Below are 18623 nucleotides of genomic sequence, written 5' to 3' on the forward strand. Positions count from 1 at the left end.
TGTGGTAGTTGAAAGTAGTAAGAATACCGGACATATATATAGAGAGACACCAATAATCAATTTCTCGAAAATATTAAAATGAATAATTACACAAATCAATCACTAAGGTTTTAATATTAGATATTCTAGTCTTTTAAATTTTAAAATATATAAAATAATTTTTAATATTTATTTTTATTACAAAATACAATTTTTTTTAATTTTATGATTTGTTTAATTCTTAAAAAATTATTTTGTACTTCACTCTTCGAATTAAATTAGAAAAAAATTGTATTATCTAAGAGAAACAAATGTTAGAAAATATTTTGTGTATTATAAAATTTAAGTAACTAAAATATTCGATTTTAAAAACTTTAGAGATTTATTTAAATAATTACTCTATTAAAATTTAACAAAATAATCTAAAACAAAATCCATCATATTACATATATTTAAAAAAATAATCCATAAATCAGTCACCTATATAGAATATATATTAAAATATAAAATAAATATTAAAAATTAATTAAACATTACATATATTTATATATATACATGTGTATATATTATAGTAGCTTTTTTGTGTACACATGATTTTTTTTAAAACATATTAAAATCTTCTTTGGCGTAATAATATTTTAGAGCATTTCCAATGCTAATTTTAGGTTCAATTTTATTTTGAGTCATACAAAATGACACATTAGTATTTATAGAACTATATATCATAAATAGTAATTTAAAATTAAAATAAAATTTATCACTTTAATATGTGGTTTCAATGTAATTAAAATTTTATATTATTTTAATTATTCCATCAAGATAATTATAAAAGTGATAAAATTTTATTCGTTTTTCATCAAGGAGGTGATGCTGGTTTTATTTTATTTATCAATTTTAATATAAATTTTAATTTTAAATTTGTTCGCTTTTTAAAAATATTAAAAATGATATTTCAAAAGCCGAGTTGCTCTTAGAATCATATCAAATTAATTTGTAAAATATCATTTTCGCTAAAAATGATTCCAAATTGTCTTTTGTTAATAAAAGAAACCGTTAAAGAGTTATTAATAAAAATAGAAAAAAAATTTTATCAAATTCAAATTAATGGTTTATCCACGGGGAAAGAGAGAGATCATCGACATAAGTATCAAGTATGTAAAGATAGATGCTTAGTATTCTATGATAAGTCAACAAAAGTACTAATAAAATTGTGAGTGCTGAAAGTTCTAAGAAAATTCTCACACAGTAATATCATTTTCAAGACATAAAATTTTGGCACGAATAAGGTGAATTAATTCACACTAGAGAAAATTTAAGAACCAGTACTTTTATTAAAATTTAGCTAATACTTAACAAATAAAAAAATTAAATAATTTCATACTATTAAATATAATCTCATACCATTAAAAATATTAATAATAACTAATTAATAATTACAAATTATAAAATTTGCTAACTCTCTAACACTTCTCTTCACAGATTAGCACTCCTCTTCACAGTATTCTAATGGTTTTGTAAGGTAGAGCATTGGTTACAATTGTGGATAACATAAACCAGGAACACGTGTGTCATAACTCAAGCTAATTCTCCAATTGTAATAAAAATAGTAGAGTTGTTGAACAACTCTTCAATTATAAAAACAAAACTATTTCCAACTTGATCAGCTTAACTACCATAAGATCAGTGTTACTTTTATTTTTCTCTTTTGAGTACTTGATTGATTGAATTCAGAGTTGAGTCCTTTTTGTGCACGACCACATCAGAAAGCGAGGAATATTATTGTGTTTTATAAATATTTAGAAAATAATAGAAATTAATTTAAATCAATTTAAAATTATCTTATTTTATATATATTACTTATTTTTAAAATAAATACATAATATTAGATATATTAAATATATAATTTTAAATATTATATATATAAAATTATAAATATTAAATTAAATTAAATAATTTTAAATTATTATCTCTTAACATTATGGAATATATTTTGAGGATTGGGATTTGACTCTACCAATATATAAAGCCTGATGAGTGATGACGTTATAGGCTTATAGCCACTTTGGTATATGTAGGAATGGATAGCATAGGGTAGGGTTTAGACTCTATCCTAATTCTATCCGCGAGTTAAAAACTTTTTTAAAATTCTACCCTATTTTATCTGCGGGTTGAGAATTTTTTAACCCTAATCCTATCGCACTCTAAAATTCTAAACCCTACTCTACCCGACCTTACCCGCAGAAACAAAAAAAAAATTCAAATAAATATAAAATTCAACCATTCCAAATTTCATACATATTAATAAAATAGAAAATAAAAAACTAAGTTCAAATTAAAATTAAAAACAATAAAATCTTAAAGAAATCCAACATAAAATTACAAATAATATTATTATCAACTAAGTGATTATTTCAAATTTTTATAAGAAGAAGATTGTGAATACAAGATTCACTTTCTTCACTATATACATAACTTTTACATATATATTATATAATATATTAAGGGTGCGGGTAGAGTAGGATAGGATATACACTAAACCCGTACCCTACCCTACCCACAACGGGTAGGGTAGACAACCCTACCCGAACAGGTTGGTCCGGATTGGATACCCGCAGGTAGAGTATATATTGCTAGCCCTAGGTATATAAGCTGATGCATCGAGAAATAATAAATGTGAATGCAATTAATCATTTTTCCTAAATTAATACAAGAGGACCAACTTGACTCATAATTATAAAACTCGAAGATCAAAGAACAAATTGAGTCCTATATCGAGCTTAAATGGTCCTTAGACCTTAGACATCCCCAGTAGTTGTGAAAGAGATACCAATAGGCGGCAAATGATTATTCATACAGCATATCTTCTTTTAGCTCTTAGATATATACTATAAACCAATTAAAATAGAATATGTGTTCTTTTATTTTGATCTAAACATTTGTTCCTTTTTTTAAAGAAATCATTTAGAAAACACTATCTTCATTTTGGATACCATCAAATGATCAAAGTTCCCGCGCGGGGGGGGGGACCTCAACCCTATTAATGTGAGAGTGGTCCCTTGTGCACCCTTACATCTAGTGACTGATGGTCAAGGAGTTGAATATGAATAGGAAATGATTTTTCTTAATTTTTTTTCTTTAAATAAAATTAAAAAATATATATATGAAAAAAAAATCATATTTTACCAAACAATAAAAAAAAATTAAGAAAATCCACTCCTGAGTGCCCTCCAGGCTCCAAACACCATGTTACTTTCAATGCACAACATTTTCTATCATGATTTTCTTTAATATTTTTAATGCTAAATTTTTAAGGAAATTATTTGTAAATATGAAATTTGTTTATTACGTGTTAGAATATGAAAATTTATAATTATTTACAGCAATATAGAAATAATCTCCAACAGATTTATGATTATTTTATAGTCATGAAAATTTGTTTAGACATATGTTGGAATGTGGAGATTTATGATAATTTACTTCGATATAGAATGCCTTATAAATTATAATTATAACACACAACAAAACTAAGTAACATCTAAATAAACTGGATGTAGTCTGTCACTATGTATCTCTTGATGTCACAGCATCAATAGCATTTTAACAGCTTTTTGAAAATTGAAAAAAAAAAAAAAAAAAAAAAAACACTCTTTTAGCTCATCCTATAAAATCAATTTCTAGAGTATACATACAAATCAATTTTATTGATTATTACACACCTAAGGTTGTCTAAATCATGTTTTAAAAAGAAGCTTGAATTAAAACGGAATCAATGATGGTGAGATCTACATACCACCATTAAGAAGTGTCAATAAGACAACAGAATGCTATAACGTCACTTTTTTTCTCCCCCGTATCTCCCAAATCCAACAGACTAAGAACTAATTTATCACAAATTAGAGTTCCATTTAAAGATTTACCACTATCCAATGAGTTCCTGTATACACATGGCTGGATTTCGAACCGCCAACACTTGCACAAGCAGACGAATGAACTAACTACTAGACCATCATAAGTTGGTTTGCTATAAGGTCACATTAATAATTAATAATAAACATCATATACCCAAAACTCTAACTACATAACCAATTGCATCCATGACAAGCATACCGCAATAAAATAAAGCTAACTGACAGCAAAATGTCATCTATTCAACACAAATCCAGACCCAAAAAACAAGCATGAAAATTCACAACTCAGCATATTTTAGTTTCAATGCCACCTTGACAAATAGAAAGTAATAATGAATTTCACAAAACGTTTGGATGCATTCAATGAGATAGAAATACAAAGACAATAAACCCAAAATTATTTGGTTGTGGATAATCCCAAAAGTGGGGACAAAAAATATTTGTCTTTGTATTTTTATCTCAACTATAATTAAAAAAGAAAAAGAAAAAGAAAACTAATATAGTTCGGTGTAATTTGCTCTTGATATAACAATAATCATAGTTACAAGCATCATTCATGCCCATGTATTGTATAATAAATTAATAATACTAAACGACTTGAGAAATATGACTATCTAAAGAAACTAAAAGAATGCTATGTTAGGGACTTGGGTACCGTGAGATGCCCAAAGTCCCACATCGAGTAGTATGGATGCTTGATGTTGTATTTAAGGAGAGTGGTTCTTCCCTCTTAAACTTAACATGCTAGTTCCCATTTCCCATACCCCATATCCTGGAGATTAACATATTTGACTGGCTCAACTCAAAATTACCATACCATACAAAAGAAGTAACAAAATCCTGAGGATGATAGTGATAAATTACACAGTAGAAAAGAAAGGCTCCCCGTAAAAATAAGATAAGCAGTATAACTTTTTGCAGATTTCCACTGAGAAAACCGTTCTAGTGCTCAAAATCTCAGTTCCATATGTAAATTAAGTAATTACCTAAGATAAGTAGATGACACCCATAATAAAACATACGTTATCAAGGATGTCGTCACTTCAAATGCTCGTAGTCCCTTGATCAGAGGTATAGGAGGAATCACTGACACCATCAAGAAGGTCCCCAACAACCAGGAAGCAACAAATGCTCCAGCCCTATATGAAAAACAAGATTTAATTATAATGGATACCTTATAATAGTATCACATGTAGCAATGATATACATGGTGCATGCTTAGGGTAACCATTTTGTTCATTAACTCTGAAAGAAGCCATATCATATATATATAGAACTCGTCTTAAACATTTCTAATCAAGTCACCATAATGTACAAATATTTTTCAACTAGAGGATTCTAGTTTGAAACTTTTGTGTGCTATACAGGACCATGATAAAAAAAAAATTTGAATAAAACTATAAAAAAACCCTAGAATAATTAATCCTAGAATGTACTAAATCATGGATCTAAAGGGAATGCAATGAAATCAAGTATATTCTAAATAGATTTTGAAGATTTAAACATATTATCATTTTTACATACCCATAAAGGAAGGCCCGGATCTTGCTCTTCAACCGATCATACACAAAATAAATTGTAGCCACCAGTGATATTGCAACCTGAAGTGTTGGCCCATCCTCGGTTGGAAATAGAACAGTTAGAACTCCGAGAACCAAGAATGCCAACGATGTTTTGATAATGAACTTCTGGGATGGAGTTTGAAATCTGTTTCTTACAGCCTGAACATATTTGGATTGGTTCACCTCCCTCATTTTTTTCTTGATGTCAATTTTTGGGTTCCTCCTCTCATAGAACTTCTGCATGATTATCTTGTCATGCGCTGATTCAATGGCATCAACACTAGGTTTGTGCCCTGCATATTGTTGGATTAAAAAATTTCTTGCTGCTTGAATCTCGTCTTCTGAAGCTTCCTTGCTTATTCCAAGTCGTTTGTATGGATCCCTCACATTGATTCTTGGGAAAACAGCTGAATTTGCTGCAACATAATAAGGTTGAGGGCTAAACAATCATCTTATTAATTTCAAAGGATTCAAAGCATTATGATTCATATGCATAAGATGGAAGATAAAGTTATTAGTTATCATATTGCACAGATTTCCAGCAAAAAAGAAGATGGAAGAAGAAGAAAAGAAGAGGGAGCAAAAAGAAGAGGGGACAGGAAAATAGTAATTTGAGGTAAAAAAAGAAAAGACGTGAATTTAGAAACAATATTATACTTTATCTTAAGACCCCAAGCTTCTCAGACTCCCTAGCTTCCTAAGTATAATTCTTGTTTATGCAGGTTCAGCTTCTAAGACATGCTAAAGCTATGGGTGATGAGCTTAAACAATGACTGATAAAAAGGGTTTGCATCAACTTAACTAAATGACAAACAAAAACACTGAAGTATCCTGCCTTGTATACGTGAGAGAACAAACTTGTATGATATCATACAACCAATGTTGAAGTAAGCTTTATTTTCACTGAAACTGGTGCATTGGGAGAAAAAAAAAAGGGCACCAACTAACTCACATCTGAAAATATTGTGCCTTACAGTGAAATTTGTTATATCACAACATCTAAAATTATAGAATTATCAAGAATCAAAGTTACCAGCAGATTCATTTGCCATATCACCATATGAAGCATCCATAGCACTTTTGACCAAGTGAACTCGTCGTTTATTGAGGTTTAGTCTAGAACACAACATATTGGATCTGTGAAGTGGCAAGTCGTTGAAGTTGTATATTAGTTAACATTTAACAAGGCACAACCCAGTCATCAAGGATCAGTACAGTTTGGTGTTAAAAATTGCATAGAAGCTAATTATTACTTTTTACCACTGTTTTTATCCCAAACCAAACTAGCCCCAAGTGATAATAACAAGAACAGACTATATGTCGAGTACCTTTCCTCTTGGAGAAACTCCTTTTCTTGTTTACGTTTCCCAGCCCCAGAAAAGGCAGCAATTCGAATACGCTGAGATCCCAAGTGACAAGTAGGTAGTTGGAGACAACATCCTGAGGAAGAACTACTTAATCCCGATAGTCTCATTGGTGCAAGAACTCCTTTAACCTAAATATCAGACCAGAAATTGATGTTTGAAGCAAAGAGAACAAAAAAGATACACCAGATACATAAGATAAACAGGATTTATAAAGCAATGGATGCAAGCATATCATTTGTGTGAACAGTGACTAAGATTGCCAAGCTCTAAATGTTACAGATTCATAACCATTTTCGTTCAACTTTCTTTTTGCTGTGAATGAGTATGCAACTAGTAAATTATTTTTCTCCCAAACTTCTCAGAAGTAAAAGCCATTTAACTCCTGCTTGAGCCAAACTGTTTACAACTTCTAACCACTTCATATAGTTGTTCAGAACAACAAACACCTTCATTTATCAACTCGTTATTATTTGAATTGCTCATCGCCACCAGACGCATAAGATAACTATGGAACCACAAACAATTAACGTTATTATGGATGCCAATTAACCCCTACAATTGAGAAGGACAATTCCGTTCTACATTGCCCCAATATCAAAACACAATCAAACTAATTGCACCTAAAGTATCTAACTCTGACAAGTAGAAACCATCAGAAGCTGACTCATCTACTTACTATCCTAAAAAGTATCCCTTTTCCCGGCAAAATTTATTGAAATTGATTAATTTTCCCTCCAATCTTTCAGTCTTAAAGTGATTTGATCAATGCCAATTTTTTTATTTCTTTTTCCTTTACTTGAATACCACAATATATATAATATATAGTATGTCATAATAAAAATAATAATAATAAATGCATTCCTGGCTATATATGAGGCAAGGAAACTATCATTGACAATGGTCTTTTCATCACTCCTAAATAAATTATTTTACAAGGCATATCTTGTATCAGCTTGCCCCTACACCTTGAAAAATTATAATTTTGTATTTCTTGGATAAAGTAAAATCATAGTGTGAGAGAGCCAGTGTAGTTGTAGTAGCACTAATATCTGAAACACATATGTAACTTCCAGAGAGAAAGAGTATCAAGTAGGGGAGTGCAGAAGAAATTTCTATACTCTTGCTTTTATCAAATAGAAGGCACTTCATACGTTCTTTTTTCAATCTCATTTTTTTATATGGAAAAGTATAGGAAGACAATGAGTTTAGTGAATAATGCAGTTATGCATATGGTAACCTCCCTTTTCCACTTGTGATTTCCGTAGGAGTGTAGTGTGTTTTTACCTTATTGGACCAATTTTAAAGCCCATTGTCCACATTGTTTACGAAAGTCATTGTCTACCTAACAAAACCGTTTTTATATACATGCATCTTTATCATATTTTTCTCCATAATGATCATCATATATACTCTCATGTAACAAAAATCCAAAATAAATAAATAAATAAAAGTTTAATTTTGATACATTGACAATATAAAACGTTTTATGGAGTTATCTAATCATATCTATTCTTTTAGATGACCATTCACGCGTCAATATAAAAGGTAGTTACTTTTCCTGATGTGGTGTTACATAATTGGATGCATGTATAAAACTGTTTTTTATCTACGGTACACCAAAATTAAATTCTTAAATAATGCCCCAAAACAAACTAAAACATGAGATTAAAATTGAGCTAATTAAATATTTGGCATTAGATAAGCGGAGTATGTTGTCAACACTGCAAAATCAGTATATCAACTCATCACATGCCAATTTTTCTTTTTATCTCTGCAAATACATACCATAAAATAATAATGTACATAGATATATGTATTGAATTTCTCTAATTCCATTTGACTCATGGCAATTGGGAAAGCCACCCATTTTGAATATAACCATTGCCAATTCAAATTGAGAAACATGGAGCGAGTAAAGAGATGCACACAATTACATAACAGATAAGATACACAAGCTTTTCATGACAGTAAAAATCATTATAATAGAAGTAAAATTGAAACTTTAGCACAAAAATTTCACAATATGTGAAATAGAAGTAAAATTGAAACTTTAGCACAAAATCCCCATAGCATAAAAATAGGTAAGAAGAAAAAAAAAAGAACCGAACCAGAGGATAGCAGAGAAGCAGTGGTCAACAGGGGGTTAGAAAGGCGGAACAGAGACGACGGCAGAAGAGAGGCGACGGCGGAACAAGCGACGGCGGAGGAGGGATTGGGCGGAGGGGTTTTAAGTGGAGACACTTGGGTCCGGTTTTGGCAGTAAGTTATCGTTTCGGCCACCAAATAGCTGCAATACAGGTTAGGCTTCTAAGCAGCCAAGCAGGTATGGGCCAAGCCCATTCCGCAAGGGATTGGGCCAAGCCCATTCCGCAAGGGATTGGGCCAACTTTTAGTCCATACGTATTTAGGATTTTAGGAAATTAATTATTTTTTATTTATAATTTAATAAAAAGCCTTGTGCATATAGCAACCGATTGGTTAGCAGCAAATCATTAAATGGAGTTTAGTACCGCAGCAGATTAGTTCTTAATCTATTGGATTGGGAGATACCATAAGAAACCAAAATAAAAAAAATACTATTAAAATTTGAGGAAAAAAATCTATTATTATTTACTAACCCTTTTTTCAAATTTTTCTAATTATTTTTCCATCCACTAGAAAAAAGGTTGCCAGAAGAATTTACTTAATGTAAAATTATAAAATTTGGATCTAAATAATTATTCTTCTTTCTTTTACGTAGATTTAAAAGAAATGTTGAAATTTGATTTTTAAAGTATTTTTTTGTGTCTCTCTATATTTGGTATATTTTGTCAAATTGATATTATATTTAGAGAATTAAAATATTATTTTTTTAGAACAATTTATTCAAAAATGATATCTTTTGGAGTCAAAATAGTACTTTACTTTTTAAGTTGATAAATATTTTATTTTACAAAGTACTTTAGTGGTTTCTTTTTTTGTTTGTGAAATTTGAGTTAAGGCTTATTTTTAAAAAGTTTGAGAAAACAATCTTGTAACATTGTTTTGTAGTAGGATTCTCAACTATTGTTGACGATTAGATGGAGACAAGTCTCCGTAGAACATTATATATTATAATGCATTCTCAATGTGCTAGAGGCATTGCAACACCCTGATGACTCTGAAGGATGTATGAGAATTGATATGATTGAATCTCTGATTAAAGAGGCATTTAAAACCGAGAAACTTGAGGATATCCTGGAATCTTCTTCTAAGGATGCCTTGCTTGAGGCTGATGATTCACCACCTCAGGAGGAGAAATTCCACATGCCTAGCACAAAGGAAGGGGGCGCTGAAGCTTGAGTTAAAGCCCTTGCCTCCATCTTTGAAGTATGCCTTCTTGGGAGAGCAAGATACTTATCCGGTGATTAGTAGTTTTTCTCTCAAACATGAGGAGGAGGAGGCACTGATTCATGTACTCAGGAGTCAAAAAATTTCTCTTGGATGGACCATTAGTGATTCAAAGGGGATTAGTCCAACCAAATGTATGCACAAGATCTTACTTGAGATGATGCTAAACCAGTTATGCAACCACAGAGGTGACTAAATCCAACCATGAAAGAAGTGGTCCAGAAATATGTGATGAAGCTTTGAGAAGTTGGGATCATTTACTCTATTTCTGACAGTCTATGGTAAGTCATGTACAAGTGGTTCCCAAGAAATGAGGGATGACAGTGATCAAGAATAAAAAAAATGAGCTCATTCCTACAAAAATCGTCACAGGGTAGCGTATGTGCATTGACTACATGAGGCTCAACAATGCTACATGAAAGGATCACTTTTTCTTACCTTTCATTGATCAGATCCTTGAAAGGTTAGCCGGTCATGCTTTCTATTATTTTCTAGATGGATACTCTGGCTATAATCAGATTGCTGTAGACCTTTAAGATCAGGAGAAGACGACGTTTACATGTCCTTTTGGAGTATTTGCTTACCAGAGGATACCGTTTGAACTCTGTAATGCCCCAGTGACTTTTCAGAGGTGTATGCTCTCTATTTTCTCAAACATGGTTGAAAAGTTCATTGAGGTATTTATGATGACTTCTCTGATTTTGGTGATTCTTTTAATTCTTGCCTTAAGCACCTATCCTTAGTCTTGAAACAGTGTCAAGAAACAAACCTTGTTTTAAATTGAGAAAAATGCCACTTTATGGAAACTGAAGGTATTGTTCTTGGTCACTGGATTTCAAGCAAAGGAATAGAGGTTGACAAAGTTAAAGTGGAGGTAATTAAAAAATTACCACCACCTACTAATGTTAAGGCAATAAGGAGTTTCTTAGGTCATGCAGGATTTTACAGGAAGTTCATAAGGATTTTTCTAAGATTGTTAAACCTTTGAGCAACCTTTTAGTTGCTGACATTCCTTTTGTTTTTGATAATGATTGTTTGCATGATTTTGAAACTCTAAAAATAAGGCTTGTCTCTACACCCATCATAGCCCCTTTCAACTGGGATTTACCATTTGAGCTAATGTGTGATGCTAGTGAATATGCTATAGGGGCTGTCTTGGAGTGGAGGAAAGACAAGCTTATGCACATCATTTACTATGCTAGTCATGTGTTAAATAACGCACAAAAGAATTACACTACTACAGAGAAAGAATTACTAGCTATAGTTTATACATTTGATAAATTTGGATCCTACTTAATTGGTTCCAAAGTTATTGTTTATACTGACCACGCTACTCTTAAGTACCTTCTAACTAACCAGAATTCTAAACCAAGATTAATCAGGTGCATGCTGCTTCTTCAGGAGTTCGACTTTGAGATTAGAGACAGAGAAGGGTCAGAGAATCAAGTAGCTAATCATCTTTCTAGGATTGAGCCTAAAGAAGGGACGCCGCCCCCACTGCTGTAACTGAGACCTTCCCGGATGAGCAACTCTTTATGATTCAATGGGCTCTGTGGTTTGCAGACACTGCGAACTACAAGGCCATGATTTTCATCCCCAAGGAGTACATTAAACAACAAGTTAGAAAGCTGTTGAATGACGCCAAGTACTACTTGTGGGAAGAACCTTATCTTTTTAAGAGATGCTCAGATGGTATGATCCGGCGTTGTGTCTTAGATAAGGAATCACAGCAGATCCTCTGGCATTATCATGGTTCTGAGTATGGAGGTCACTTTGGTGGTGAAAGGACAACCACCAAGGTCCTTCAGAGCAATTTTTACTGGCCGACTCTCTTCTGAGACTCACAAAAATTTGTAAGAAATTGTGACAAATGTTAGAGAGTTGGGAAACTTCCCAACAATCATGAGATGCCATAGCAAGGGATTTTAGAGATTGAGTTATTTGATGTGTGGGGTATTGATTTCATGGGAATTTTTTTCCCTCATACTCAAATACTTACATACTAGTGGCTGTGGATTATATGTTCAAGTGGGTGGAAGTAATGGCCTTTCCCACTATTGATGCCAAAGTCGTGCAGAGCTTTTTGTAGATATATATTTTTAGCCGGTTTGGTGTCCAAGGACATTTATTAGTGATAGAGGTAACCACTTCTGCAATAAACAGTTGGACTCACTCCTACAGAGATATGAAGTCTGTCATAAAGTGGCAACCCTTTATCACCCTCACACAAGTGGATAGGCTAAAGTTTTCAATAGGAAACTCAAAAGGATCTTGGAGAAGACTGTAAGTACTTCAAGGAAGGACTGGGCAAGGAAACTTGATGATGCTCTCTGGGCATACCAGACTGCTTTCAAGACTCCTATTAGAATGTTCCCATACCAGTTGGTTTATGGTAAGGCCTGTTACTTGCCAGTGGAGTTGGAGCACATAGCATATTAGGCAACAAAGTTTCTAAACTTTGATGCCAAGGCTACAGGAGAGAAGAGGTTATTCCAACTGAATGAGCCTGATGAGTTTAGAAACTCTGCGTATGAGAATGCCAAGCTCTACAAGGAAAAGACAGAGAAATGGCATGACAAAAAGATAGTCACAAGAGTGTTTGAGCCAAGCTAGAAGGTTCTACTATTCAATTCTCGACTCAAGCTTTTTCTCGGGAAGCTGAAATCCCAATGGTTAGGACCTTTTGTGGTAACCAGAGTGTCCCCTTATGGTCATGTGGAACTTCAAGAAGAAAATTCAGATAGGAGGTTCACTGTCAATGGCCAGAGGGTAAAGCACTATCTTGGAGGCGAGATTGATCGCTAGAGGTCCACTCATCTACTGACTTAGCAGAACTGACCGTCAAGCTAATGACGATAAAGAAGCGCTTGTTGGGAGGTAACCCAACCCTCTGTATCCTTCAATTTTATGTTCAGTTTGATCTTTGTTTATTTATGATTCTTATTCGTAGTTTTTCTTGGCTTAATTTTGTTTGTGGTCATTCAAAGTGCTTAGAACAGACAGAACACCCTGGAGAGCATTTTACTCGAGTGCTGTGGCGCTAAATTCCAGGATGGGCGTTCAACGCCAAAGATGGTATAATTCTCAAGGAGCTCACTGAAGGGTGGCGTTAAATGCCAGGCTAGGCGTTTAGCACTGAGGAGCACACAATTTGAGGTAGATTGGTGTCGAATTGGGCGCTAAACGTCAGACTGGGCATTTGGCACTAGGAATGGCAGCTAAGGTGCTGACGTTAAACGCCATAGATGGCATAAACCCAAGGAGCCTTTACCTCATAAGGTGCTAAATGCCACCAGGGCGTTTAGCGCCAAGCCTCGTTCCAAAAAAAAAACTTTTTGAGATACTGGCGTTAAACGCCAAGGTGGGCGTTTAACGGCCCAATTGGCATAAATCTTACAGTGTTGTGGCGCTAAACGCTGGATCTGGCGTTTAGCGCCAGCAATGCAGAATTTGAATCTAAGATAAGGGTTTTTTGAACGTTGCAACGGTCACCTGCATTTTTGACCATTCAAAACTCTCTCTCTCTCTCTCTCTCTCCTCATTACCCCCCCTCAACCCCATCAAATCACCCTTTCACCACCCAAATCAAATCCTCCAATTTTCCATACCACCCACCACAACCTATTACCATATCATATCTCATCAAATCCTCCTCATATCTCTCTTTCCCATATAACATACCACCCCATTTAAATCCTCAACCCCCTCATACTTTCCCCTCCCATAACTGAGCCCCCCCTTCTCTATAAATATCTATTTTTTTTCACTTTTCACCACACCTCAATTCACCATCTTCCATATTTTCTATTCCTTTTAATCCCTCTTGCCTCCCTTTCAATTTTCTCATTTCTTTCTCTCTTCATAACCAAACCATACCCCCCAACCTTATTCTTTTCACCAACTTTGCCTTTCCCTCCCATTCTCTAGTCTCTTTTCTTTGCTCAGGGATGAGTAAAAGCTTTAAATTTGGTGTTGGGGTGCTTCGCTTTTCCTCTTTATCATATTCTATATGGCACCTAAAATCGGAGAATCCTCCTCTAAGAAGAGAAAAGAAAAAGCTCCCACAATCGGTCTGTTTGATAACAACCAGTTCAGTTCTAAAATCCATGACGATCACTTCCATGAGGATCACTTCCAGAGGTCTTATTTGATTTGCAATTGGATGAGTATCCGAAGATTAGAGAGCAGATTCAAAGGAGGGGTTGGGAATTCTTGTGCAACCCTGTGACTGATGTAGGTATTCTGATGGTCAGAGAGTTCTACGCAAATACTTGGGTGACCTACAAACATATCAAGGACGTGAACCCTGAATTTAAGACCTATCGTACAATGGTCTGAGGGAGGATCCTAGGGTTCGGTACGGAGAGGGTAAGGGAGATACTTCAGCTGGCTCAGGATAAAGAGAAGGAGACAAAGAAAAAAGAGGAGTACAACTCGGAGAAGGCTCGAAGATACCACAACTGCACCCCACTCTGAGTTTCTCTTGTTGATATCTACAGGGAGATCTGTCACACTGAAAAGCTTCCACCTTCTGCCCCATTAAACACAAAAAGGTCGGAAGTCAGACAGAATACTGCGAGTATCATAAGCTATATGGGCATTCTACCAATGACTGTTATTATCTGAAAAATGTCATAGAAAAATTGGCCAAAGAAGGTCGGCTAGAAAGATACCTCGTCGAGAGATCGGACGACCAAGGAAAAAGGAAAAGAGGTGATAAACCTGAAGGACGGCGAGATCGACCCCCTCCCCCCCCCCCCAAAAAAAATCCTTATAGGCACATACACATGATAAATGGAACATTTGCAGGAGGATGAGTTACTAAGTCCTCACATAAAAGATATCTTAAGGAGGTATATCAAGTTGGGAAAGATAGTGGAACACTCGATCTGCCTACAATTTCATTCACCAAAGAGGACGCACAAAGGGTGACATCTGGTCACGATGACCTTGTGGTAATTATAATGATCCTTGCTAATGCAAATTTCTATAGAACTTTGGTGGATCAAGGGAGTTCAGCCGACATACTATTTAAGCCCACTTGTGACAAACTCAGGTTAGAAGAAAATGATTTAAAGACTTATCCAGACAACCTTTTTGGGTTAGGAGATACGTCAATCTAACCTCTTGGTTTCATCTCATTTTATACCACTTTTGGTAAAGGCATGAAATCAAAGACCTTAAGCATCGACTACATTGTGGTAGACGTGGCATCATCCTACAACGCTTTGATAGGTCGGACAACCTTGAACCGATTAGTTGTAGTCATTTCTACGCCTCACCTATGCATGAAGTTTTCAACTGCAGAAGAAATTTTCACCGTAAAGGAGACCAGAAGTTAGCAAGAAAGTGTTACACTGAAAGTCTCAACTTAAGAGGCAGTACAAAGTGGTAAAGAAGTCAATACTATTGAGCTCGGAAGTGTCCGAGTTCGGTAAGAGTTACGTCCCCAACCTGAAGGAAAGATAGAAAAGGTACAAATCGGAGATCAGGCAGAAAAGACAACGAGCATAGAGGCCAACTTGGAAGAAAACCTAAAGGCACAGCTCACTGATCTCTGATAAGTGAATATTTTATACCCTTTTTCATAGCATTTTCTAGTTGTTTTTAGTTTGAAATTATTAAGTTTTATTATATTTTAGTGTAAAAATCCTATTTGGATGCTACTTTGAGTTGTTTTGGTGTTTTTATGATTTCAGGTAAAATTCGGGCGAAATTGACAGAGTTTTGTTCAACAACGAAGAAAGGAAAGTAGATGTTGCCAACTCTGACCTTCTTGCATTCCAACGGTCATAACTTGAGTTACATAAGTCCAAATGATTCAGTTTTAATGGCGTTAGAAAGCCAACTTTCAGAGCTTTACAACGATATATAATAGTCTATACTTTTTTTCTGGAATCACTGTCAAATCTGGCGCTAAACGCCGAGCCTAGCGTTTAGCGCCCAATAGGGACAAAACCAGCGCCAGAAACTTCCCCTTGCCAGTGGTGAACGCCCACTCGGCGTTTCACGCCAGCAGGGGACCTTAGTATACACGAATTTTGACCCCTTTTGGGGCGTTTAACGCCCATTATTGGTGTTAAACGCCAGCAGCAGCCCGAATCACTCCTCTTTGGTCCTCTCAAGTGGATTTAGCACTTCTTAGCCTATTTTATTTTCTTATTGTAATTTTTAATTACAAATAATATCTTTTTAGGTCTAGCATTTATTATTAGGTTAGTATTTAAAGAAAAAGATCACTTAGGTTTAGGATCTTCTTTCTTCCACACTTTTCAGAACCCTGTTTTCTCTGTAAGTTTTAAGCAACTAAACCTCCTGGTTAAAGTTAGGAGCTCTATTTATTTCTATGGATTAAGATTATTATTCTTCTATTTTAATATATGTTTGATTCAATTCTAAGGTGTTGTTTTTGTTGTTAATCTTATGAATTGGGTGGAACGGGAGTATGACCCTTTTCTACATGAGTTTTTGTGATTCTCGGGAGAGTTATCTCGCTTGAACTACAGCTTGAAAACACTCCTCCTAGACGGCTAATCACACAACCCGATGGGATAAGCAACATCTATTAAGCCAGAATTGGGTGATTAGGGCCTTTGTGGTATAAACTAGTTTTCTGAACTTCACCATCTGATCTGAATTGAGTGACCTGTGAGTGGCGTTTGATGAGGATTAGAGGAGATTAAATCGTTAAGGGATTAGGATTTAATCACTTACAGTTTGCCATGGAATGAATCATTCATTATTAAAATAGTTAGTAAGAAGTTTTAATCCAGAAAGATAAACATCTTCGAGACCTTAACTGATTTCTCATCATTGTCTTTCACTAGACCTTTAATTGCTTTCTTTACTTTCTTGATTAGTTATTTTTATGCGTTTACAACAACAACTCTCTTTACTGTTTGCCTGACTAAGTCCAACAGGATAACCATTGCTTGCTCAGTCCGACAATCCTCGTGGGATCGACCCTCACTCATCTGAGGTATTACTTGGATGACCCGGTGCACTTGCTGGTTAAGTTGTGCGAGTTCTAATTTCGCGCACCAAGTGTTTGGCGTCGTTGTCCGGGATTGTTCGTGAATGACAACTTTCAGTTGTCTTGCTGCTTAGATTAGATATTTTTATTAGTTTTGCTTATTTACTTTTTCCTTTAAATTTCGATTTTTTATTTTATTTATTTTTCCTTTATTTTTGAATTTTATTTTATTTATTTTCCTATAATTTCTAATTTTAAGTTTGGTGTTCCTTTAGTGTTTTTCTCTTTTTAAATTTTTTTTTTGAAATTTTTAGGGTCTTTTTCTCTTCAGTTTTAAAAAATTTTAAGTTATTTTCTCATTCCTCTTTTCGAAATTTTTAGTTAGTTGCTTGCTTTAATTTATTGTATTTCTTTTTTATATGATACTTCACTAGGAATTTTCTATACTCTGGCGCAGAGATTTCCAGTTTTCTTTGTTTTCTGTTTGTGTGTGAGTAGAAACAGGAAAGAGTCATGAAGGTGTATGTTGCAGATACAATTCGTGCTCAGAACGAGCTTATGTTGCAACAAATAAATCTTCTCACTCAACAATTGAGTAGCATGCAGAGTCAAGTTGCTAAGGTTCATTGTACTCCTCCAGATGCTCCTTGTGATATGAGTGGTGATTTTTCTCAAAGTGAAACTCACAACTATGGCCAGTGGACACCTGAGCCGGTTAAGCACATGGGAAATTCCTCTAGAAACCCCTTATTCGCAGAGTTTTAATCAAGGGTGGATGAATCACTTAAGCTTTAGGTGGAGAGAACAACCCCAGGGTCAGCAACCTAATTATGCCAGCAGCTTTCAGGGAGGCCTTGATCAAAATCCAATCAACAACTTTTCTTCACAGCCTCTACAACCTCAGAGTATCCCTGACTTGGCATCCATGATTGTAAAACTTGCAAAGAGCCAACAAAGCTTTATGGAGAAAACCCGAGCCTCCATCAGGAACCTAGAGACGCAATTGAGCCAAACGAACCAGCGAATGTCTGAGCAGATAAAGGAGGAATGCCCAGCAATCCAGTTGAGGAGTGGCAAGACAATAGTCCCTCAACATCAAAACAATGAGGGACAGGACGAAAAAGAGACACCAGAGAGTGAAGTTGTAGTGACAAGGGACTCCACTAAGGGCACTGAACGCCCAGAAGGGAGCAGAATGGATGTTGAATGCCCAAGAGGGAGTAAAGCATATGTTGCATGCCCAGAGAGGGGGGCCATAGACATCAATTCAAAAGACGTTCCTCCCAGGCACCCTGACAACCCTTTTCCAGTCACTCTGGACACTCATCCTGTATTACCCAAGGCTCCAGAGTACAAAGCCAAATTGCCATACCCTCAACGACTTCAAAGACCCCTCACTCTTCCTAGTGACACAGTGCCTACCCCAAGAGAAGAGTGCACGACCATAGTTGCTGAAGGATCAGAA

At 34.8% G+C, this 18623-nt stretch overlaps 1 protein-coding gene across 1 annotated transcript; it reads right to left on the reverse strand.

The window, feature by feature from the left end:
- Positions 1 to 4674: 4674 nt before the first annotated feature.
- Positions 4675 to 9180, reverse strand: LOC112720252 (protein CHAPERONE-LIKE PROTEIN OF POR1, chloroplastic). Its single transcript, XM_025771125.3, has 5 exons — positions 8925 to 9180; positions 6778 to 6944; positions 6483 to 6586; positions 5412 to 5865; positions 4675 to 5026 (listed from the first exon to the last, which is right to left on the reverse strand). The coding sequence occupies exons 2-5, from the start codon at positions 6921 to 6923 to the stop codon at positions 4870 to 4872; spliced, it is 861 nt and encodes a 286-aa protein (XP_025626910.1). The 5' UTR covers positions 6924 to 6944; positions 8925 to 9180; the 3' UTR covers positions 4675 to 4869.
- Positions 9181 to 18623: the final 9443 nt, after the last annotated feature.

This window comes from Arachis hypogaea, chromosome 11 (genome assembly GCF_003086295.3).
Source record: "Arachis hypogaea cultivar Tifrunner chromosome 11, arahy.Tifrunner.gnm2.J5K5, whole genome shotgun sequence".
Classification (NCBI taxonomy): domain Eukaryota; kingdom Viridiplantae; phylum Streptophyta; class Magnoliopsida; order Fabales; family Fabaceae; genus Arachis; species Arachis hypogaea.

Coding starts and splice junctions, on each gene's coding strand:
- LOC112720252 (XM_025771125.3), bottom strand. CDS start 6,923: ATGAGACTATCGGGATTAAGTAGTTCTTCCTCAGGATGTTGTCTCCAA. Junction 5,866..6,482: donor TATGGCAAATGAATCTGCTG/GTAACTTTGATT, acceptor ATTATGTTGCAG/CAAATTCAGCTGTTTTCCCA. Junction 5,027..5,411: donor ATCCGGGCCTTCCTTTATGG/GTATGTAAAAAT, acceptor TTTTTCATATAG/GGCTGGAGCATTTGTTGCTT.